This window comes from Phascolarctos cinereus, unplaced genomic scaffold (genome assembly GCF_003287225.1).
Source record: "Phascolarctos cinereus isolate Bilbo 61053 unplaced genomic scaffold, phaCin_HiC Scaffold_9;HRSCAF=440, whole genome shotgun sequence".
Classification (NCBI taxonomy): Eukaryota; Metazoa; Chordata; class Mammalia; order Diprotodontia; family Phascolarctidae; genus Phascolarctos; species Phascolarctos cinereus.
The window spans coordinates 204,783,331-204,807,394 of record NW_027556402.1 but is presented as its reverse complement, the minus strand read 5'-3'; the positions used below and the strand labels follow the sequence as shown (position 1 = coordinate 204,807,394).

Below are 24,064 nucleotides of genomic sequence, written 5' to 3'. Positions count from 1 at the left end.
AAATCACTTTTATTATTTTAAGAAGACACAAGAGAAAAGGCAATTAAGTTAATTAAGTTCATTTTTAAAAATTCACCTATTTTGAATTCATAAAAAGCCCATGATTGGTCCCAGGCTAGGGAGAGAGGAAAAAGGAATCCTATCTTGGCCGGAAGCCTGGGTGGGGTGATCTCAAGGGGAGGGGGTTGCTTCTCATTGCTTCTATTAAAATAATTTTGAGAACCTTTCATTGAGTTCAATTGGCAAGGAGAGTTTTATTAAACCAATTGTTTTTTAGTTCACTGTTTGTTTGATCAAACTGTTTCCTAAATTGGGAAGATGCACTTTAGGTTTTTTGGAGCCCAGAATCAAATTGTTTTCTGCACTGGGGCAGCACCATCTGCTGGCTTCCAGACTAGCTGTTTCTGTCCATGTTCCTCTCCCCATGAACCATGTGCCTCTCAACCATTGTACATTGACATATATGGCCTTCCTGTCCCATGCTGGTTCTAAAGTGAAATCTTTGCTTCAGAGCCTGAATATCTACCAGAACCTGAACCGTCGCCAACATGAGCATGTGATCCACCTGATGGACATCGCCATCATTGCCACAGATCTAGCCCTCTACTTCAAGTATGGTCAAGCCTCAGAGTCCTGAGCATCCAGAGTGCAGGCCTCTGGATAACGGGGCAGACTCCTTCCCTCTCTGCCATAGGAATGCTGGGCCCTAGCTCTGTGTAAAGGGTGTGAGGAGGGGAGGTCCCGAGGAAGGGAGACATTCAATACCATAGGAGAAGATACAAGATTGAAGTCGCTCACTTCAGGGGCTGGAACTCTGAGACTAGGCTTGGACTGAGGTGGAAACGGGAGTGGAATTGGGTGGGGTAGAGGTAAAATAATTTTCCAAGGAAAATCCTTGAAGTATTGCTAACTGGTTATGAATATTGCTGTTTGAGTCTTTATGAAATGGAGTAAATGTGATCAATGGTAGGCAGGATATCATGCTATCCATGGGGTTGGTCTCTCTCCATGTTATGTCTGATCCCTGCCTTCTTTGTACCCTAAGAAAAAGAACAATGTTTCAGAAGATTGTAGATGAATCCAAAGGATACGAAGACAAGAAAAGCTGGGTGGAGTACCTCTCCCTGGAGACAACAAGGAAAGAGATTGTCATGTGAGTGACTCCTTTTAGGAGAAGGCTTCCTGATGCCAGGAACAGGCCAGGGAAGGCTGTGGGAAGGGCCCATATGTGATAGAGACCAACTCCTAGGGCCAACTGATTGGCTTTGATGACTCTGTTTCCCCACAGAGAAAGTTATTAGGCCAGTAAGTCTGTATCTGCTAGTCAGTGACCATACTGCTTATGGTCCCTATCCTCCAGTCTGCCCTAGTCAGTATCCACTTTGGTCACCTCTGCCCATTGCTGTCTCCTCAATCATGAGGGCATTGAGTCCTGTCTCTCTAGAGTACGACTTCCATATCATCCCCAAATCTCAATACCTTAAAAGCATCAGCAGGGAAGTTGTGATAGCTGTGAGCTGAGCAAAAGATAGGACCAAGTTGTGCTTTAATACAAGGCTTAAAGTTGAATGAGCTTGACCAGCTTAAAACTGCACAAAGATATTGGGGACATCCTGTACGTGTTGTTTTTCCTTTCCTTGGCTTCACTGAAAGCTGTGGCTACCTTTGATCCCTTTCCCATTCAAAAAGGGGAGGAGGGAAGGGAACAGGTCAGTTTTCTGGGACTGGTTGAGTCTGTGATGATTCGGCTTCTCTGAGAGAACCTGGGCTATGATTCTGATTAGTCACCTGCCTGAATATCTGGCCCCCATCCTCCTCAAGAGGTGGTTTGAAAACATCCTAGATCCCACTCCTCTTCTTCACCACTGGAAGGCCCAACACTGATTGTTTACAGTCTCTGGAAACAGCTGGATCTACTGGAGGGAGTTATTGAATAAGGAGTATTGTATCAATGTTGGCACACATGCATTACTATATAGCCACTACACTCACCTCCACTCCCAGCCCTGGACTGTAGCCCTATCCCTACTTGAGCCTGATATTGTATTGTCACTCATCTTGGAGGGGCATCAAGACCGATCATTGACATTCTAAGCCAATACCAACTAGCATTTATGACCTGGACCTTAGTGGAAGAATAGGCATGGGGGGAAGCTTTAAAATGCCATTATCAGGTGAGCAATCGTCCTGATGTAAGAGGACAGTCCAATGTTGGGAAATGAGGGTGCTTTGTAGGGTGAGTTCTTAGCAGTATTCAGGTACCCCCTGTTGAAAAACTGATGCAGCAACCATAATGTTCAAATTTTGATGGGGGCAGCAATGGCTAATTGCTTATATCTCTGTGTTTTGGCAATTACAATCATATATTTCTACACAAGCAATTCTGGGTTGGGAGGAGGGAGTATTGATAGAGATATTTAGGAAAAAGTTGAATGAAGATTTAAAGGATCTCTTATCAAGACACCTGGTTCTTATAGCCTTGGTAGAAAAGAGGAAAGGGTGGGCTTAAATGTAGGAGCATATATAAGGAGCAGTAAGGAAGCCAGGAGGCAATTGGGTATAAGTAGAAGTCCATGTCACCCAGGATGAAGGACCACCAGGGTCATCACGATCATGGTTTCCATTATGGTTTCCCACAACTACTGAGTTTGACCAGGTAGGCTAGACCCTCCAACACAGGGATTTCCCACTAAAGCCTCAGAAAATGGCACCAACTGGGCATGAGGTAGTAATTTCTGATGTAGGTGAGGCAAACCAAGAAGTAGGAGAAGAGTGGGAGATGAAGAGGCAGCTCTTCTCTCATGATTACTCTTGAGACTGATACCACTTGGGGTCCCTACCTAAGACAAAAGAGGAGAGCCCAAGTGCTGGTTGAATCAGAGGCTTCAGCTAACTGTATTAGGAAATAAGAAGCAGTGGTCCTTTAACACAGGGCCATACATGTGCGATCACAGTGGAAGGCTACCATCCGGAAATGGGTCTGGTGACATGACAGACTGAGGGTCAAAAAGCAGACACAGGTGGCTTGGGGGTTGTAGACATGTCTGCAGCTGGGTGGATATGTGAAATCAGATGATATAATGCCCGTGTCAAATAGGAGTCAGTCTCCTCCCATAGGTTCCATAAGTAAGAACTGTGCGTGTACGTCTGGATGCACCAAAGACTTCTTTAGCTGTGGTTAATTCCTTCAATGGAAGATAGAAGGTTTTCCCACTGAGTACTAGGCATTTACCTAGGAACAATCAGTTGTTGACACAGAGGTAGAAGAATGTAGTTAATGAGAAACTACTGCAGCTGAGTGATGATGAAGGAGATGATTAAGAAATAGAAAACTAGCGACAGACTACAGGATGGATTGGAAAACAGAGAAACTAGAAGCCGGGAGATGAAGTAGGAGGCTATTGACTGACTGTTGTCGTAAACCAAGTGTAAGATAATAAGATCCTGGATGAAAGTTGGAACAGAGTGAATGAAGATGCAGATGTGAATTGAAGAGATGTTTCAAGGTAGGAAGTAATAGGATCTTTGGTGATTTTGTGGATAAAAAGAAGATGAAGGAAGAATCCAGGATTACCAAGAGTCTTTAGCCTGATTATCTTATGTAGTAGAGACTTCACAGATGGGAACAGAAGTTGACTTGGTGGGGGAAGATGAGCTTAAAGAACACAGTGGCCTGAAGTATCCCAGGGAGATATCCATAAAGTAGTTGACAATGTGGGCTTAGAGGTTGAGATAGAGAGATACAGGAGGATGGTGATAATGATGATGGTGATAACTTCCATTAATATGGCACTTTAAGGTTTGGAAAGTACTTTCTTCATGGCAGCCCTACAAGCTTTCAGTTATTTCAGTTATGTTGGACTCTGTGATCCCATTTGGGGTTTTCTTGGCAAAGATACTGGAGTGGTTTGTCATTTCTTTCTTTAGCTCATTTTACAGATGAAGAAGTTGAGGCAAACAGGGTTAAGTGACTTGCCCAGAGTCACACAGCTAGCTAATAAGTATCTGAGGCCAGACACTCTGAACTCTGGAAGATGAATCTTTCTGACTCCAGGACAGGTACTCTATCCATTGCACCACCTAGCTACCTCTACCACCACCACCAGCAGCAGCAGCATGAGAGAGCATTATTATCCACATTTTAAACCTGAGGAAACTGAGGCTCTGAGAGGTTATGTCCATGACAATACAACTAGAAAGTGTTTGAGGCAAGATTTGGACACAAGTGTCCCAAATCCAAGGCCAGCACATTGTCCGCCACATAATGTTGCATCTAAAGATAAACATTTTGGTGTTTTCTTCATGCAGGTGATAGTTGAAGCAATGGTTCACCCACTTGCTAGAGATGTTTAGGGGGAATTCCTACACTGGAATGGGTCAGGATTCTGCGATAACCTGGTTATGATTGTCTTATAGATCTCCACCACTGATTATCCTTCACTATGGACAAATTTATTCATTTAATGACTAACAGACTCAGTCTCTGCAGGGATACATCTGAGAAAATATCTTCCCAGCTGCTAGCAGCTTCCCAAAGGGAAGCAAGCAAGTTCCCCCTTAATTCAGTACCAAGGTCAGGATGAAATTATCAACCGCAAAAGCTGCCCCCTTCCACTGATTTCAGTTATTTTGGCTAGGGTCCAAGAGGTCTGGATCTGTACTAATTAAGACCTGAGAGGGCCTCTAGCCTCCTTAGAACTCAGACAGGAGATGAATGGAAAGCAACCTTTTGGTCATTATAAATGCTTGGTTACGTCCTTTGAATTGGCCAATATACCTGCAACCTTCCCGTATTTGATCAATGAAGTGTTGGTGGATCTTCTAAATATTATGACCCTTGGACCAAATTCTCATTTTCTCCCAGTGAAATAAAGAACATATGCCACAGGATTACACAGTACATACCTTACTGCTCTACCATGGTTTATATTGTGAGCCCAAGAGATACAGCATCCATTTGAGTCAAGTAATCTTCCTAGAGCTTGTGTTTGCTCCAGAAGAATTAAGAATAGACCTATGAAGTGTACAAGCCAAACAGAAACTAGCTTCTGACAAAGGGTTTAAGTTCTAGCAATATTTTTAGAGACCATGAACTTTTACTGTTAATGCATCCCTGAGTATTCAAGACCATTGGAACCCTTACATGCTTTTTGAGAGAAAAGTGTGTCATGAAAAGGCTTCAATGAGGAAGGACATTCTGAAAACTGAAGAAAGTTTTCATGACAATAACCATACCCCATTTGTCTCTTTTTTATAGAGAAAGATATCTGGATTTCTAACTAGAGTCAATCTTACTTAAAACCTATTAGAAAGGGGAAACAGTTCAGAAGCTGAGGCCGTTCACATCCCTGTTATGTATTACTCTTGCCAATTGATTTTGGCAGAGGTGAATTAAAGTGGGATGTATTGGGAGTCCCAGCTACCCTGGAGACATGGTAGTACTGCTTAAAGTGGTCAAAGGACTCATCAGAGGCTAAACAAGCCGAAAGAATTGAGTTTGTTTAAAAGGTCCTGCAACTTCTCAGGTCATCATGCCCTTTTGGAATCCTTATTTTCACTTATTTTTTTTGTCTGGATGACTTAAGGTCTCAGAATGGAAAATATTAATATCAGTGTACTATCTTGAAGTTTGGTACTCAAGAAGAAAGAGGCCTGGTTAGAGCCATTAGTCACCCCTAAAAATGTTGCAGCAACAGCGGAGAAATAGAAATGGATCCAGCTATAGTACTTACAAGGGCATGTCATGATACTATTATACTACAGAGAGGTGATTTTATTGACTCACTGTGATGTTCTCTTAAGTGGATATCCAAGGGAGAGGAAAATCAAGAATTTAAACTAGTTGCATTATTAGTGCTCAAACCAGAGCTGAAATGTCGTCCAGAGTTATATTCAAGACTCTGTTGTGAGCATGGGGGACAAAAACCTGAGAGAAACACCACAGGAGTTCCTATAGCCATTGGATATGGTATCAAGAAAAGCTTAACTAATTAACCCATTTCACAGAGGAATAAACAACACTTTCTGAAGAATGGGCCCTTGGATCTTGTGTTTCAAGCCACCATCTACCCCTCAGAACAAATGGCATTAAAAAAAAATAAGGTCATATGCACATGTGAGTTTCCTATGAAGGGAAATATTGTGAACAGGGGCTCACAGTGAACCTCCAAAGGCTGGATAAGGTTTCAAAAGAGTTAGACATTGAGTTGCCATTTACCATGATCTACTCCACACAGGCCAATGGACGCGTAAAACCTACAGGACAGGACATAAAGTCAGATCTACACTGACGCACTGCACACTTGCAGCGGGATTGGGATGCATCCTGTCAATGGCAGAGTCCTCCAAAAACAACATGAAAAATTCTGCCTTTTCAAATGGCCTATAAATTCTCTAGAGCTACATACAGTGCATCCCAAAAGTCTTAGTCCAGTTCTGAGGTTGTTGGGTTTTTTTAAAGTAACTTCAAAAGTACAAATGCTACTAATCCCTCCTCATGATAGCCCTTCAAATGCTGATAGAGAGCTGTCACCCCTAACTCTTTCCTCCTCCCAGTCTTACATTCCCAGTTCCTTCAACCAGTCCTCATGTAACATGGGCTCAAGGCCCTTCAATAGTCTAGCTGCCCTTCTCTGGACATTCTTTAACTATCAATGTCTTTTTTAAAAAAATAATATTTTATTTCCCCCCCAATTACATGTAAAAACAATTTTTAACATTCATTTTTAAAAATTTTGAGTTCTAAATTCTCTCCCTCCCTCCCTCTTCAGCGTCCCCCATTGAAAAAGCAAGCAATTTATACAGGTTATACATGTGCAATCATGCAAAATACATTTCCATGTTATTCATGTTATGAAAGAAAACACACAGACACACACACACACACACACATGAAAACACAGACAAAAAAAGCAAGAAAAGTAAAGAAAAAGTATGCTTCAATTTGCATTCAGACTCCATCAGTACTTTCTCTGGAGATGGATAGCATTTTTCTTTATAAATCCTTCAGAATTATTGATGTCCTTCTTAAACCATGGAGCCTCAAACTGAACACAATGCTACAGATAAGGTCTGATGAAGGCAAAGTACAGTGGTCTTATCACCTTTCTGTTCCTGGAAGTTATGCCTCTGGCTGCCACATCCCAGCTCTGACAATCATTTTGGGTTTTTGATACATTTAAACCTCCCAGATCTTTTTCAAAACAACCACTGTCTCACCATGCTCCTCCCATCTTATACTTGTGAATTTGGGGGGGGGGGTTTGTACCCTAGTAAGACTTTATATTGATCCTTATTGAATTTCATCTTATTAGGTTCAGCCCAATGCTTTAGCCTATGAAGACCTTTTTGGAGCCTGACTCTGCCATCCCATGTGTTGTCTGTCTGTCGACAATAGCTTTGTGTCATCTGAAACTTTGATAATAGGCTTCTGAGACTATGATTATTATTATTCCCCTTTTTTTAGAGTCTCTCAATTCAAATTCTTCTTTCTATATCATATCTGCTGCTGTTCATGTGGTTTGTGGCTTGATGGAAAAATATGAGCCAATTTTCCCCTCTCCCTCAATTTTCAGTTCAAAACCCTCTTAATCAGAATTATTCTGGTCAGGATCTGCCCTTCTTCTCAGTCCCTATGTCACACCTGATCAGTGTCTCTGGTCAGTTGGTTTTATTCCTAATGGATGCCTCCTCTGTCAGTGTCTTCCTTAGGCAGTGTCTCTTGTCAGGATTCCATTAGTCTGATCCTTGATAAATGCTCCTTTCACCTGCATTTTTCAATCTTTAGTGTCTTTAAAATATGTGAATGCACATGCATATACATACACACATACATCTAGCGGCTTTGTGTGACTCTGCTCAAGAAGGACAGACAAATTCACTCATGACACTCTCTTAGCAATAAAGGGGCATGCACAGATAGTGAAATGGTACTATTGACTTCATCGATATCGTTTGCAGAATAAGAACATGGAGACCCAAAGGATCACATGTATTAAAGAGATAGTTAATGAGCATCTAGAAAAGCAATGGTGATCACAAAGGTTCAACATGGTTTTATCATGCCAGTGAATGAGTTGAGTGTGGTCATGCCACACTAAATATGTTTCCTTTTGGGGGTAGAGTTATTAGACTGGTAGATCAGGGGAATGTTATAGAGGTACCCTAAATACTAACAAAGCATTTTGACACCATTAATCATGTTTTTGTTGTGAAAAAGATTGAATGACCAGGTCCAATAAGTAACCATTAGCCAACTTGGAAGGAAGTCTCCAGAGGAGTGTTCTAGGAAGCTGTGCTTAACACTTTTCTGTTAAAAAAAATTTTCACTGATTTGGGTAATGGCAAGGTAGTATGCTTATGAAATTCACAGATAACACAAAGCCGGGAGCAATAGCAAACACACTGGATGACAGCATCAGGGTCTCCCCCTGCCTTTCCCACCCCTAAATCACAGCACAATCTAACTCTGGGATGGATTTGATAAGATGAAATATAGTATTTATTTCTCCTAGGGACTCTCAACTTCTTTCTCTCCTTCCTTTTCACAACTCTTCTTCCCTCTGGGGCCTGTGGAAGAAATAGAAAATGTCTCTATTATCCTTTGCTCTCCTCAGTTCTTTCTGCTACCTGTGGAAAGGATGTAGCAGGGGTACCCCTTTCTTCATACTCCCTTCCTGGAACATCACATAGGTGACATAATGGGCAGCAGAACAGAAAATAAAGAAACAAGTATTTATTAAGCACCTAATATGTGCTGTGTGCTTTACAAGTGCTTTACAAATATTACCTCATTTGATCTTCACAACCACCCTGGGAAGTAGGTGCTATTATTATCCCCATTTTACAGTTGAGGAAATGGAGATAGACAAGATCGACTTGCCCAGCTATTAAATGTCTGAGGCTGGATTTGAGCTTGGGCCTTCTGGAACTCCAGGTTCAGTGCTCTATCCACTGCACCACCTGGCTACCTCTAGTGCCTCACAGTATAGTAGAAAGGGCAGTCACGAGATCTGGATTAAAATCCCAGTTCTACCACAAACTAAACAGGTTACATTGGACAAGTCCCTACCAGGGCCCCAATTTTCTTATCTATAAAATGGGGGGGGGCGGTTAGACTAGATCCCTCCACATTCTGATATTTTGACTATAATCCTCTGGGAGAAGTGAGAGGTAGTGAGAACTGGGAGCAGAGGGGCTAAGCAAGAGGTAGACAGGAAGCTTGAAGCACAGAATCAGGATAGGCCCTTCCTAAAGGTTGAATTGAATTGAAGTGGGGATGTAAGTGATAGTTGAACAATGGGTTGAGGGGGTGAATGACAGATGCAGCTGAGTGCTAGATGAACAGTGGGTACAGGAATGATTGACACCTTCTCTAGGGTGACATTGGGAATTTGCCTGCATATGGTTCTTGTTCCTTGTCGGGCTCGTGTTTTCTCATAGGTGAGACATGAGTAGAGTGTGAGGAGATCTAGGCATTGCTAGGGGTAGATTCTGATGCTGCCCTTGCTGTCTTACAGGGCAATGATGATGACTGCATGTGACTTGTCTGCCATTACCAAGCCATGGGAAGTCCAGAGCAAGGTCAGAACCTGATGCCTTATTCTTTGCAGTTTTAAGCATTTCATTAAAATGTTTAAAGTAATGGTGTCCTGAGCACCTCCCCCCACCAAATATTCAGACTGTCTCCTAATAAGTGGGAAGCTGCCATAGGGCAGATGACCACTATACTACAAGATTCCCTTAAAAGAGGAAATTTGGGTAGATGGTGGTATTGAAATAAACTTAGGGTAGTGACTCTACCTTCTGAATGGACTACATACATATATATATGTACACACGTGTGTGCATACATGTACATACACACATACATACATATATATGTGTATGTGTGTATATATGCCAGTGCAACAACCAGTGATGCCACATGTCAATAATGATTCCCATGGTTGTTGGACTCTATGCCCAACATTAGCTGAGGCCTAACTCCATTCTATAGGTCAGGAGAAAGAGTTACCAGGACAGAAGAGACCAGTGGCCAAGAGCAGAGAAAGTTGCCTGGGTGTGAGGGAAAGCTTACAATGATTCTAGATTAATATATCAGATTCATTAGGATTAAACTCTCTTCCCTGTGGTGCACAGGTAGCACTGTTGGTGGCTGCTGAGTTCTGGGAGCAGGGAGACTTGGAAAGAACGGTGCTTGACCAGCAGCCAATTGTAAGTATTGTATCTGCATTCCATACACCTAGAGTAAAGAAATAGAAATATAAATTTGAAAAAGATCCAGCCAGCCTTCCTATGTATCCCCTGAGGTTCATTCAGCATAATTTTTACTGCTCGCATCCAAATCCCAGTTATTCATCCTTACTTTAATGGTGTTAAACGGTAGGGCCAATCTGTAAAGCCACTCTATTCTATTTTATTTCATTCTTAAGTATTGAGTACCTACTGTGTACACAGCCTTACTCTGTGCTATCTCCTAAGAGATACTGGGGAGAGGGATAAGGACAAAATGTTTCCCTCATCTAATGAGCTCATAATCTGGGGGGAAACAGAGGAGCCAACTTGGGCCAAGTCCTGAGGGAGGTCACAATCTGAGAAAGACAGAAGGAGGGCAGACCAAAGAAATTAAGTGTCTCGCCAAGACACATAAAGGTACTCAGTATTAAAGCTGGAATCTGAACTGAAGTGTCTCTTGAGGCCAAGTTCAGCACTCCTTCCATCACACTAGGCTGCCTTTCTAAATACATAATACTGCACAATTCTTCAGTGAAGTCACGATTGGACAAATGGAAAGATCAGCACTGATCGCATCACAGCAAATCTAAGACTACGATGACATTCACAGCAGGAGTAACAGGTTCAGCCGGAAAGGAGCAGTACTACAAAATGGATCAAGGAGCAGAATAGGCCTAGCCAGCAAAACAAGTTAAAAGTCTGGCATCTAAAACCAGAAGCCAGGAACTGATCAAAGGAAAGGGACTGTGGCTCAGAACCATGGACAGCTCCTTGGGACCTCTAATCTCTGCTTTTGGTTCTCAACTGCCCTCTAGTGCAAGCCGTAGACACCAAAAAAAAAAAAAATCCCTACTATACCATACCCAAAAAGTCGTCATCCTAGCCCCTGCCTGAAGACCTCTGAGGAAGGGGAAACCACCACCTCTCTCAATATCACAATTCTACTTCTGAGATCCTCAGAGTGGTCTTTGAAGCATAGATCATAGGCTTTCAGAGGTAGCAGGGACCTTTGAGATCTTCTAGTCCAACCTTCTATTTTCCAGAGGAGCAAAATGATATCCAGAGAAGTGTGCAGGTAGTCACACAGGTAAGAAGTAGCATGTCTAGGGCTCGAACCCAGATGGGGCTCTTTTCACTACAGCAGTGCTAGTGCCTGAGATTAATAGACAATTTTGATGATAATTTTGTCATTGTTGGTTTGGACTTGTGAGTTCATTGCTGTGAACTCCTGGTGTGGAAATTCCCTCCATTGATGCAGATCATAAAGTCCTCAGTAACTTACAGTCTAAGTGAGTTGCCAAGAACACTGAGAAATTACATGGCTTATTTATGGTTACAAAGGTAGTTTGTGTCTGAGGCACAATTGAATCCCATTCTTCCTAACTCCAAAGTCAGTCCTCTAACTAGCATGCCATGTTTGAGGTGGGAGAAGGTGGTTAACATTTAGGTAATGCTTCAAGGTTTACCAAGTACTTGTACATGTATTATCTAATTAGGCAGATAATACCTGCTCCCTGCCCTCAAAGAGCTTATAGTCTAGCAGGGTGATAAAACACAAATACTGAAAATCATAATATATAACATTAGATAAGTGCATTAGGGAAGTGCAAAATAAGACATTATGTGACTTCTAATGAAGATAGTTACCACCAAGGGGGGATTGGGGAGAAAGAATAGTGAGACAAGATCAATATAAGATAAATGAAATAGAACAGAACAGAATGACCTACAAACTAATCCTGTCATCTAATACCCTTGAAACAAGGTTGAATAATTGGGACTTGAATATTGTCAGCAAAATTATGCCCTCTAGGACAATGCCAAAAAAGAAAATTACAGGCCAGTTTCTCTTGCAAACACAGATGGAAAAAAAAAATGTAGGTAGACTGTTAGCAGACAATACAATAGCACATTCTAACAATTTTCCCCTAGGGCCAAGTAGAGTTGCTCCCTGAAAACTATTATCACATTAACAGGAAAAGTAATGAAAATCTTATAATTGTCTCCATGGAGGCTAAGAGAGCATTAGACAAAATCCAATGTCTGCTCTTGATTAAAAGTCTAAAAATAAATTGATAATGGAGGGCTTCTCTCTTGACGTGACAAAGAATATAGGATATTAAGACCAAGAGTAAACATTACAGAGAACAGAGAAGCACCAGAGTAGCTCTCTTTCAAAATTGTAACAAGACCAGGATATCCCATGTCACCCTTCCAATTTAATATAGTCCTAGATATGTTACTGCTGATAATAGTGATGATGGAGGACTACATTAATAACAATAATAAGAATAATCCTTACAGAAGGACCATTTCTATCTGAACATCAAAAATATGAGACAGTAAGTGATAACACATGTATATAGTGCTTTAAAGTTTATAAGGCACAATAAAATACATGATCTCATTTAAGTCTAAAAACAACCTTATAAGGTAGGCACTAAAGGTATTATTATTATTATTATTATTATTATTATTATTATCCCCATTTTGCAGATGAAGACATTGAGGCTCAGAAAGGTAAAGTGACTTGTCATGGTGACATAGAGGTAGCATTTGAACTTAAGTCTTCCTGACTCTTATTTCCAGCACTCTATCCACTATACCACAAGGGAAATAGAAAGAATAGCAGAAAAAAAAGAAGCCAAACCATCATGTATTGCAGGTGATCTGATTGTACAGCAAGAATTTCCCAGGGAATCAGCTTCCAAAGTGGTGAAAGAAAATAATTGAGTTCTGCAAAGTTGGGGAGATGAGAAAATTCACAAAACCAATTGCACTCCTACACATTCATGACACATGGCTTGCAAATACAATGAAGGAAAATTTCTGTTCACATTGGTGACAAAAAACATTACATCCTCAAGTATTGATTTAATTCAGTACATTCAAAGAAAACTATAAAACTCCAATGGAAGAATTCAATGCCCAGATGCCTCTACTTGCTGGAGTGATTAAATACATACAGTAGAAGTAACAATATTTCCTAAGTTAATGCATAGCTTTAATACAATACCACTGAAGTCTGTGCCACATTTTGTAGAACTTTATAGTGAAATTTACCTCAATAAAGTCAATAATATATGGATGTATATACTCACATACATTTATTTGTATCTGTATGTATGATGATGGAGCAGCTAGATGGCACAGTGGATAGAATGCCAGGCATGAAATCAGGAGGACTCATCTTCTGAGTTCAAATCCAGCCTCAGACACTTACTAGCTGTGTGACCCTTGGCAAGCCACTTAACCCTATTTGCCTCCATTTTCTCATCTGTAAAATGAGCTGGAGAAAGAAATGACAAACCACTCCAGTATCTCTGCCAAGAAAATCCCAAATGGGGTCATAGTCAGACATGAGTCAACAACAGCAACATATGATGATGATGACAGATTTGCCGACAAAACTCTAAATTCATACACACAGTCTTCTTTAGGCTCCCATCCCTCAAAAGCATTCTTTTCCCCTCATTACTTAGTCACTGTCCCTTTACCAGGAGAGTATGTCAAAATCTCACATAATTAGTCATCTCTGGAATATTGAGGCATTCCCTCAGGCCAGGGCTAAGTGACAGTATGAGTAAAGGAGAACATTCCTAAGTTTCTTTTAAACTACTGAGCATATCATTAGACTTTAGATCCTCGGACCCAAGCTTAGGGATCCTTATCTAGTTAACTCTTTGGCTACTGCAATGAAAAAAAATTCCCCAGGAGGGAAATGAGTTAACAAGGCATGTAAATCATAGCATGCAGATCTATGGCCTTGTGGGAAGGAGAACCACGATGTAGAACATTTGGGTGAGGATAAAAGGAGAGGAACAGAAGTTATAGTATGGAATATTATAGATTTCTTTGCCCCATGGAGAAAACAGATGATGCTTTCCCTATATAGGTCAAAATTTGCTCAAAGGTAGTGATAGAGACTTCCAAGTTATCATATATCTGCATAGCAGCAAATAAATTCTTAATTCACTTTCATCTTTCAGAAGGCAGGTAACAATGAGAGGAACTATCCCACAAGAAATTAATTGAAATTAATTCATTGAAAGAAATTAATCATGACATTTTAGACTTGGGGATGGTTCATATATGCAGTAGTCTATATCTAGGACAACTTATGCATGCTGATTATAACACTGTAAACACATCTATATTAAATGGCCAGAGCTCGATAGGAAAGTCCAGGGATGTGAATAATTTAGAGAAGTAATCACCAAACTTTTTTGATTCTATGCTTCTATTAGAAAAAAAAGTTGATAATGCACACAAATATGTATATTTATTATTTACAAGTTATACAATATACTCCTATACAGATAATTATATGTATTATAAAACTTACACAAAATAAAAATTTTTAAGTATGATATATAGATGAATAAAATATTTTATTAATGGTACAACCCTTTTTTTCAGTAAAAATGTCAATAATATTTTTGGTGAGAGCAATGTGATTGAATATGCTTTATTACTTTTGAAAATCTTGATTTAATAATGGTGACATAGACATTTGAGGGTCTGATTTTAAGTGCGGCTTATTTTAATTTTAATGGCTGTCATAGCTGAAAAGAGCTCCTCACAAAGATACATGTCTCTAAATGGAAGAAGCGCATTGTTGGCTGCACTTAGTAAATCATCATGATCATTTTTCAGTCCCATCCACCAATTTGCAAAGATTCTTGTTGAAATTTGGAGGGTAAATTTCCATCTTCCCTGAAGTCATTCGGTTTTCTTGTGAACTAATTGGAAAGTGTTGCCTTTTTTATTTTTAACAAATGGGTTTAGAATTCAGTGAAACTCTTCATTTGGAAGATTTTTAAACAGGTTTGTACAATTCTAAGTTTTAAAAATGCTCCAGTATGAGATGTCTTATCATACCTAGAGAGAAGAGAGTTAAGTATCCAGAGGGATCTGCAGTGCCAAATGCTGCAGAGAAGTCGAGAAGGATGAGGCTTGAGAAAAGTTCATTAGATTTGGCAATTAAGAGGTTATTGATAACTCTGAAGAGAGCAGTTTCAGTTAGCAAGAAATCAAGATAAACAAAGAGGTTGAGAACCTAGGATAAAGAGATAGGAAGGAAGGAAGGAAGGAAGGAAGGAAGGAAGGAAGGAAGGAAGGAAGGAAGGAAGGAAGGAAGGAAGGAAGGAAGGAAGAAAAAATAATGGTGACCTGGAAATAAATAGGGGCATTTAGAAGAAGGGTAGGTTGTGGGGAAGGATAATGTAGTGAGTTCTTCAATACAGATCACAACCCATCCATGTCTGCTCATTCAGTTTGTTTCACTCTGTCCCACTAAAAATGAGAAAAGGGCTCTTACTCCTCAGCCACGGGCCCATAGAAAAGTCCACCATGGGTGCCTACAGGAGGCAGATTTTGCCTACGCATCTGCTAGTTCAAGAGCCTGGTTTAGGTTATAAACCACCCTAAAGGGAAAGGTTGGGTAGCCACACACCTGGAGGCCAGCTGTGGGAGTAGATGGAGTAGGGGAATATCACTTGTTAGTGGATGAAGGTAAGGTAATTGGATTGGAGAAAAGTCTGAATAGCTATTGGAGAGAGGCTGGGATGCGACTTGTCTGACCACATTCTGATTGGTTGCTTCATAAAGTCATGCTACAACCCCAACTTTGGAGACCACTAGTTTAGAGTTTAATATTCAACCAATCCTTCCCCCCTGCCATAGGTACATTTGTAGCATATGTTCTGAAGCTAGTCTCCCAAACACCCCCTACACTACACACACACACACACACACACACACACACACACACACACACACAAACTAGCAAATTGGGTTCCCAGAAAGTGGCTGCTACTTCCTCCCTCAGGGCTCTAGGGATAATCCTGAAGGCTTGAGGGAGGGGGTGTTTCCTAATTCTATAACTCATGAGCCCCCCCACACCATGATGTGCTTCCCCCATTGATTCTTTGGCAATATTTAATTACTCATACAGACTTAATTAGCTTTTAGAAAGGGATATTTACTAAGGTGATACAATAAATTGGTGCAAAACTCTTATGATCCATTCTCCCACCAGTACATATGGAGTCCAGAGGAAAGTGGGCTCAAGCTTAGAAAGCACATATAGCAAAGGAATAACTCACCCCTCCTGGAAGCACTTTTAGGGGAGTGTTCAAGATGTTCCCCTTAGGTATGATGTAGTTTCTGTTGGGTTTTTTTGAGAGACCTGAAGATGCCTCGCCTCAGCATCTCTAATTTATCCTTGGCTCATGATGCAGACTCAGTTGCAATTCCAAGGCTACTACTAGGCCATTTATGAGGTTTCAAATCCACTGACCACCTTTACCGGGTCCCTCCCAGGTCACAAATCTTCTCCTCCAAGGGCAGACAAGGAGACAGAAGTGCACTCCTTTCTACCGAGGGATTCCTTCCCAGGGGCTCTGCTGTCCCATGCTTGAATGCCCAATTCCAACTGATTTGCCATTTTGTGCAAAATCCCACAGGAGTCACTGAGTTTTTTCAGCATACCTCCACTCCATTTTGTCTAATGGCTTTCAAGGACTTCTCACACCTAGTCTAATGCCCTTGAAGGGCTGATTAATTCAGTAGAGATGTCTAGGCCTTATTCACACCTAGTTTATGTCTCTGATTGACTGGACTGCCACTCTTACACATTTGAAAATAATAGACAATTCTATTTCATTGGATACTAAAAGCTGTAAATGTAAAAAAGTGGCATTGATTGTAGCCCAGACAGGCTCCAGGGAAGCAGGAACGTGTGTCTTCAGTAAGCTTAGTGTCAGGGCTCTTGAGACTCTCTTGGAGGCCTGTGCTACTGTGGGAATAATGAAGGCTGTGCCTTTAACCCTGTGTCCTCACTTAAACTTCTATTTTCTCTCCTCACCAAGCCCATGATGGACAGAAACAAAGCTGCTGAGCTGCCTAAGCTGCAAGTGGGGTTCATTGACTTTGTGTGTACATTTGTATACAAGGTAAGCTGACAATCAGGTCTCCCCAGAGGGAAGGCTGCTCTACATATTTTACAAAGTCAGCACATTTTTTTTTCTTTTTAACATCACTTCTACTTCCCAATAACTGGTTTCCCTACCCCTCAGAACCCTCCCTCGAAACAAAAATGCTTTTAAGCAAAACATCGCCAATGTCTGACAACATATGCTGCATTCTGCAACGATAGTTCACCACCTCTCTACTGAGAGAAGGGTACATCTAGTTCAGAATCAGCCCTCTATATTCAAGCTTTGTCATCATATACAACTGAATCTTTTTTCTTTTGTCCTTCAGTGAGAGGACTATGGTGTAAGGGGGAATGGGATAGCAAAGGGGGACTGCAGAGGGATGTGACTTTGAAGAGGATGGGTCAATGAGTAGGAAAGGTGAAGGGGAACAGGTCAGTGCAAGGGCAAGACAGTGAGGGGGAAGAGAACAGCGATGGGAGTGAAACAATGTGTGATGAAGATGAACAGGGTTGATGAGGATGAGATGGAGAGAAAGCATGGTGGTAGGGATGGGATTATGAGAGGAGGTGGAAAGAATTACTGAAGTCCTATGCCCTTTCTAAAGGAGCGGCCATTATTACTATCTGTGCCAATAAGACCTAATTAATTACAAAGAACCAAATGGTCTTTCAAACCTTAAGTGAGCCTCCCCCCCCCCTTTACCCTAAACTGTAGGGAGACAAAGAAGGAGAATATGTGGTTCTTGCCTTCGGAGAAGACATAGTCTCACACATACTGTAGAAGACATTTGTTGCCTATAATTGATTCTCTGGTGCTGGGAGCTTCAGATCCACAGTAAGAAGGCAAAAGCATTTTCCTCTTCATGGGTTGTCAAAATTGAATTATGGCCTTTTACTTCCTGAGGAGCTATATTTTAAAACAAAACAAACAAACAAAAACCAGCTAGACTGCAGATTCAAAAGATGGCTAACATTTCTTTTCCAGATGAAATCCATGAATGTTGACCTCTCTTTCTTATCCTCTCTTCCATTCAGGAGTTTTCACGTTTCCATGAGGAAATCCAGCCCATGTTTGACAGGCTGCAGAATAACAGGAAGGAGTGGAAGGCCCTGGCTGATGAGCATGAAGCTAAAGTGAAGGCTTTGGAGGAAGACAAGAAAAAAGAAGATGGGAATATTGCAGCAAAGAAAGGTATTGCACTATAGCCAAAATTGACCAATAAATACTATTACACTGTGAAGGCAAAAATTCATTAAGAACCCTGCACTCTTAGTGCAGATACTCAGAATTAGAAGGGCCTAGCCCTAGGTCATCTAAGCAGTCCTTCCTAGAACATTCCTGACAGCTATCCAGCTTCTGCTTGGATACCACCAGTGATGGGAAGCTCACTACCTAACAAGGCAGCTCATGCCTTAATTTTTAGGAAGAAAGCCTGCTTTTTATTGAGGCAAAACCTACCTCTCTATAACTTCTATCCATTGGTCCTAGTCCTGTCTCCCAAAGCCACAGAATAAACCTGAATAAGTCTAATCTCTCTTCCATATGATAATCCTTTAGAGTGCTGAAAACAGTAATGTCACTCAACTTTTCCATTGGCTAAATACTAAGGGAACTGGGAACTGAGCTTTATATAGATGGGATGGTCTCCAGACCTTCTGCCCTCCTAGCATGTCTTCTGCACGTGCTCCCTCTTAGCAACGTCCTTCCACCATGTCTCAGCCATCTCTCGAGGTCATATTTACCTTTTTACATTAAGGGCACAAGCTCACTTTATTACCCAAATGTTGTATGTGGACATCTAGGGCCATAGAAATGGTTTCAAACTTTCTTCCTAGTTTACTTTTGACTGTGAATGACCTTGCACCTCCCCTACTCTTGTTTTCTCTTTCTCTATCACTCTTGTCCTCCATAATATCACTTTAACAGTGTCATATGCGTTTTTCTCCTTCCCCTCCTGTATTTGATTTAAAGCCCTCTCTATGAAATTGGGAAATCTTTAAACAAGCATATACTTTCCGGCCGTCATCATAGGTTCTCCATTTCTGGCCCAAAGTCCAATATTCCAATATGTTGAACCATAGTTCAGACTCTAGAAAGACACTGAATTTGTAGTTGGGGGGATACCTAGGTTCAAATCCCAGCTAAACCATTTAATTCCAAGCTGTGAGATCTTGGTAAATTGCTTAATCTTTCAGGGCCTGTTTTCTCTTTGGTAAAATGGGGATGATAATAAATGCATGCCTACCTCCCAGGTTGTATTAAGGAATGCATTTTGCAAACTTTTAACTCTTTCTCTTAGATATATATCTATCTAATGCTCAGCTCCTCCTCTGTCTTCCACAGGGAAGAGAATAAGCATTTATTAAGCTCCTACTGTGTGCCAGGCACCATGTCAAGAGCTTTACAAATATTATCTCCTTTGATCTTCACAGCAACCCTGGGTGGTAGGTGCTATTATTATTCCCATTTTACATTTGGGGAAACTGAAGCAGACAGCAGTTGAGTGATTTCCCAGGGTCACATAGCTAATAAATGCCTGCAGATAGATTTAAAATTAGGTCTTCCTGATTCTGGCCCCAGCACTTTATCCACTGCTTCCCAAGTCCTGATTCTCAATTGGAAGAAGAGCTGGAAATATGTCCTTCAGCTTTCTGCCCGGGATGTCATAATATCTAAAAAGATTTTTCCAGTTTCTTCTGGTGAAGCTATTCATCCCCACAAATATCAGCAAAAGTGGGTAGCTGTCATCAAGCTTAATTAGTCTCCACAGGCTTTCTGTCATATTCTAGAAATAAGAACCACAGAAAAACAGCATTCTTCCCACTTGGCGATGTGAGGTTCATTTACCACCATTTTGCCACCACCCCCTTACTCTTCAGCACAGTGTAATGAGTCACTAAGACGTGTCCCTTTTACCTGGAATCGATAGTGGGTTTGGGGAACATTTGTTAACAGTTGGGGATCCTCTTCATTGTTCTGTGAAGCTTGGAAAATGGCTTTTTCAGAGTCTTGAAAGACCTCCAGTGGGAAGGGTCCCTGCATGTTTCCCTTCCTTCCATCTCCTCCTTCACATCACATTCTCCTATTAGCGAAGGGGTCTCTTAAAAATAGTTTTGTTGTTTCTGTTTCCTTGGAGTTCCTTCCTTCCTAGTTTTTCTCTTAGATTTCTTTCATCCTCACTAGAAACTCCTTGACCCCTCTGAAGAAGATCAGAGAGAACAGCTTTTATTTAACACAGTTAGTAATTGCCTCTGGCAGGAAGACAAACATAGCACACACCTTCCTCTTCTTCCATACCTGCTGAATCTCAAGCGAAACTACTGCATAGACACGAAGAGAAACACAGTATGACAGAACACCAGACTGAAGAGGACTCTGGAGATCCGACTGGATCCACTCCCCCAGTTCCTTATTTTTCTGGGGAGGAAATCAAGCCCCAGAGAGTGGAAATGACACAATGCACTAATGCACTAGTGACCAGGCCTAGAATCATCTGCCCTAGTGGTGCCACCCTGCCTACCTCGTGGCTCCCCCTACGACTTTTCCCAGCTTATAGTAGAACACTCACTCAATCAGTAAATATGCGTTAAACATCTACTATGTGCCAGGCACTGTGCTAAGCACTGAGCATGCAAAAAAGAGGAAAAAGACAGTCCCTGCCCTCAAGGAGCTTACAATCTAATGGGGAAATTGCCTGTACATTACACTAGGTCACTCCAGCATTGTGCTCCTAACAAAAGTGGGGGTCTGGGAGTGCTGCTTTTACACTGCTTTACCTTCCCCCTTCCTGTGTTTTCTGCCAGGCCTTATCAGCCTGCCCATTCATCATCAAGACACAGCTAGAGGGCACAATGGATAGAGAGATGGACAGTCAGGAAGGCCTGAGTTCAACTCTAGCTTACTAGTTGGGTGACCTTGGGCAAGTCACTTAACCTCTGCCTGCCTCAGATCCCTCATCTGTAAAATGGGAATAATAATAATAGCGCCTATCTCCAAGAGTTGTTGTAAGGATAACATGAGATAATATTGGTAAAACACTTTGCAAACCTTAAAGGACTAAAATGCTAGCTATTTATTATCGTTATTATTGTCAACCAGTATTAGTTTGCAGAGGTAACTCAGTTAACAATCATCTCGTTAAACAGTTAATAGGTACAGTCTACAAATACCCATGATCACAATGTAAAAAAAAATACCTCATCCATCACTCCCCACTTCTGTTTACTGGGACTGTTTATCCACCACTAGGTTCCTGGCAGCCAAAAAAATTAAACATCATTTCAAGTTAAATTATCCCAAGTTAAAATATGTTAAATGTTAATAGAACAGTCACAGTAGAATGCAGACAAGTATGTAATCAATACAGCATGGGTAACAACTTTCTTCCCAACAGCAACCATCACTGATACACAATTCATGTAAAAAAAAAAATGTGTTCTGGCAGAAGGCTCAAAGACCCAAAGCTTTGCTGATTGATTTAATAACTACCAAGTTATTACATCCCTCTCCTGGGTTCTGCAGAGGTGGCAGTGACTCTTCATAAGAAAGAGATAGAATTGCAAGCTGTTTACAATCCAGGAGGTGGAGAAAAAACCAAGCTGATTTGTCCTGAATCCCTGACAATTCATTTATCTCCTTATCAATTAGCAGCCTTTCAGCTGATGCTTAACAATCACCCAGGTCAGACAAGAAGAATTCCTTTAAACTCCCAAACCACCCCCAAACAAAACCAGCAGCCTCAGAGATGCAAAGGTTAGGAATGGGAAAGGAATGGGAGTGATGTGTGTAGACATTCTTCTTTCCTCTGCTGGTTTCAGATCACTTTAAAATTGTTTCATCCTGCACAATGGGAACGTGATTTTGCTTTAACAACATAATCTAGAATCTGCTTAATCATAATAATATATATAGCTAGGTGGCACAGTAGATGAAATGCTGGGCCTGAAGTCAGGAAGCTCCGAGTTCAAATTCAGTCTCAAATGCCTACTAGCTATGTGACCCTGGGCAAGTCACTTAACCTGTCTACCTCAGTTTCAAGTGTAAAATAGGCCTAATAAAAGCAACCACCTTCCAGGGTTGTTGTGAGGACAAAATGAAATATTTGCAAAGGATTTTGCGAATCTTAAAGTACTATCTAAATGCTAGCTATTATTATTATTATTATCATTATCTAGAGTTCTTTGTAATAGAATTTATTTGCATTCGTTTGTTGGGTTTTTTAAGGGGGGTTTGGGGGCAGCAATTGTTAAGTAAAGATAGTCTTGAAATTTCTTATACTTGTAAAGGATCCTTGGAAGCATGGCTATTGGGACAATATGAAGTAAAGATCTATAAGGTGGTACCTATATTTAGAAGGGCTAATTTATTAAGCTAAGTACAACTCAAGCAGAGCTAATCAGCTTTGAGCTCACCATCCGTCCTGTACTTGGCCCTTTATTGACTGTGGCAAAGTGACCTCTATTCTGAGGGGCCAGTAAGGGCCCTGATCAGTCTAGCTCTGACCCTAGAGGAAAAAAAACAGCAAATCTCTGCCTTAACTTTTTTTTTCTTTCTCTCTTTTATTGCAGCTGGTACAGAGATTTGCAATGGAGGCCCGGCTCCAAAGTCTTCCACCTGCTGCATTCTCTAAATGCCCTTCAATGCTGATGTCCCAAATGAGGCATGAGTCTTCTTATCTCCCAGGCACCTCGCTGAAGCTCCTGCAGAACTGAGGTTTCTTATTGCAGTCTGCAAAGATAAGCAGGTTTCTGGAAATCCAAAGGAAAAATCTCCCCCAAATATTTTTTTAATTTAAAAAAATGTACTGGTTTTACAGTTATTTTTATAAACTACAGTAAAGCCAAGAACTAAAAGTTCAATTTGGCACATTTTTAAAAGGTTTAGATTTTTAGTAGGTACTGCCTCCCCCAAGAAGGCTAGGTGTGTGTATGTGCATAGATTGGCTACACACACACACATACACACACACACACACACACACACACACACACACACACACACACGTATTCTAATTTATCTTCTGCTCTACATAAAATTTACATCCAAAGCCCTCCAAGTGAAACCAAAACATTGAAACCTAATGTGTGGCTAAAGTTGTGAGTCCATTGGAAAACACACTCATCCCATCTGGTCTATTAGGAAGGACCAAAGCAGAAATGGAGCTGAGGGCTGCTTTCTGCATGACAATCCTACAATCCATATACAGTTTATAGACTCTAAAACCTTTACTATCATCACCAATTGAGAGCTGCCTTAATTCCTTTTCAATGGACCCATGAGCTCATCAACTCCTCTAACACTGATTTGCAGCCCATCCCCGATTTCTTATCCTATAGGATGCCCACCCATATGTTCCCATCAATCTCCTAGAAGACTTTCCTCTAGGCATGTCTTTTAACATTCCAGATACCAGCTCAGCTCAGCTTTCACTGGATAACTAGCCCATCTGATCATACATCTTGACAGCTGACAACTCACCTGAACCAATTTAGATAATTCCTTTTAAAAAATGTCACTTTCCACCTCTACAGCAGCCACAGGCCCCTTATAGCTTAGATGTGTAGCCTTTATAAACCATGGAAGAAAGGAAGAGAGGTGAGTCAGAAAGCTATGTTCTCCCCATCACTCCATCACACAGTGAGGTCTTCCCCTAATACAATGGTGTGAGTTCAGCAAGCACCTTATTCCTCACTAACAAATAAGTGGAGGGAGGGTTAGAGAGGTAAGGGTGCCCGTTTGTGAAAGGCTATTAATTTCCTCTTAGCAACCAAGGGTTTAGTTTGTAACAAGTGCCCCAAAGATTTTCTTCTCAAGGTGGGTGAACACCAAGATCACAGTTAGTTTAACTAGAGCTTTAAGGAATTATATAACCGTGTTTGCAACCTACT

The 24,064-nt window shown here is 41.1% G+C and overlaps 1 protein-coding gene across 2 annotated transcripts in view; it reads left to right on the top strand.

Annotated features, from left to right (window-relative positions):
* PDE6B (phosphodiesterase 6B) overlaps nt 1–22,901 on the top strand; it is a 78,401-nt gene extending 55,500 nt beyond the window's left edge. The window contains exons 16-22 of one of the 2 annotated variants that reach the window (XM_078148107.1): nt 512–612; nt 1,046–1,153; nt 9,519–9,582; nt 10,141–10,215; nt 17,109–17,192; nt 18,212–18,297; nt 22,745–22,901. In XM_078148107.1, the coding sequence (XP_078004233.1) occupies nt 512–612; nt 1,046–1,153; nt 9,519–9,582; nt 10,141–10,215; nt 17,109–17,192; nt 18,212–18,297; nt 22,745–22,823 (597 nt within the window). In that variant the 3' untranslated portion in view covers nt 22,824–22,901. Of the gene's footprint in view, nt 1–511; nt 613–1,045; nt 1,154–9,518; nt 9,583–10,140; nt 10,216–17,108; nt 17,193–18,211; nt 18,369–22,744 lie in introns of both variants that reach the window. The other variant, XM_021005421.2, reaches the window with a different exon arrangement.
* Nucleotides 22,902–24,064: the final 1,163 nt, after the last annotated feature.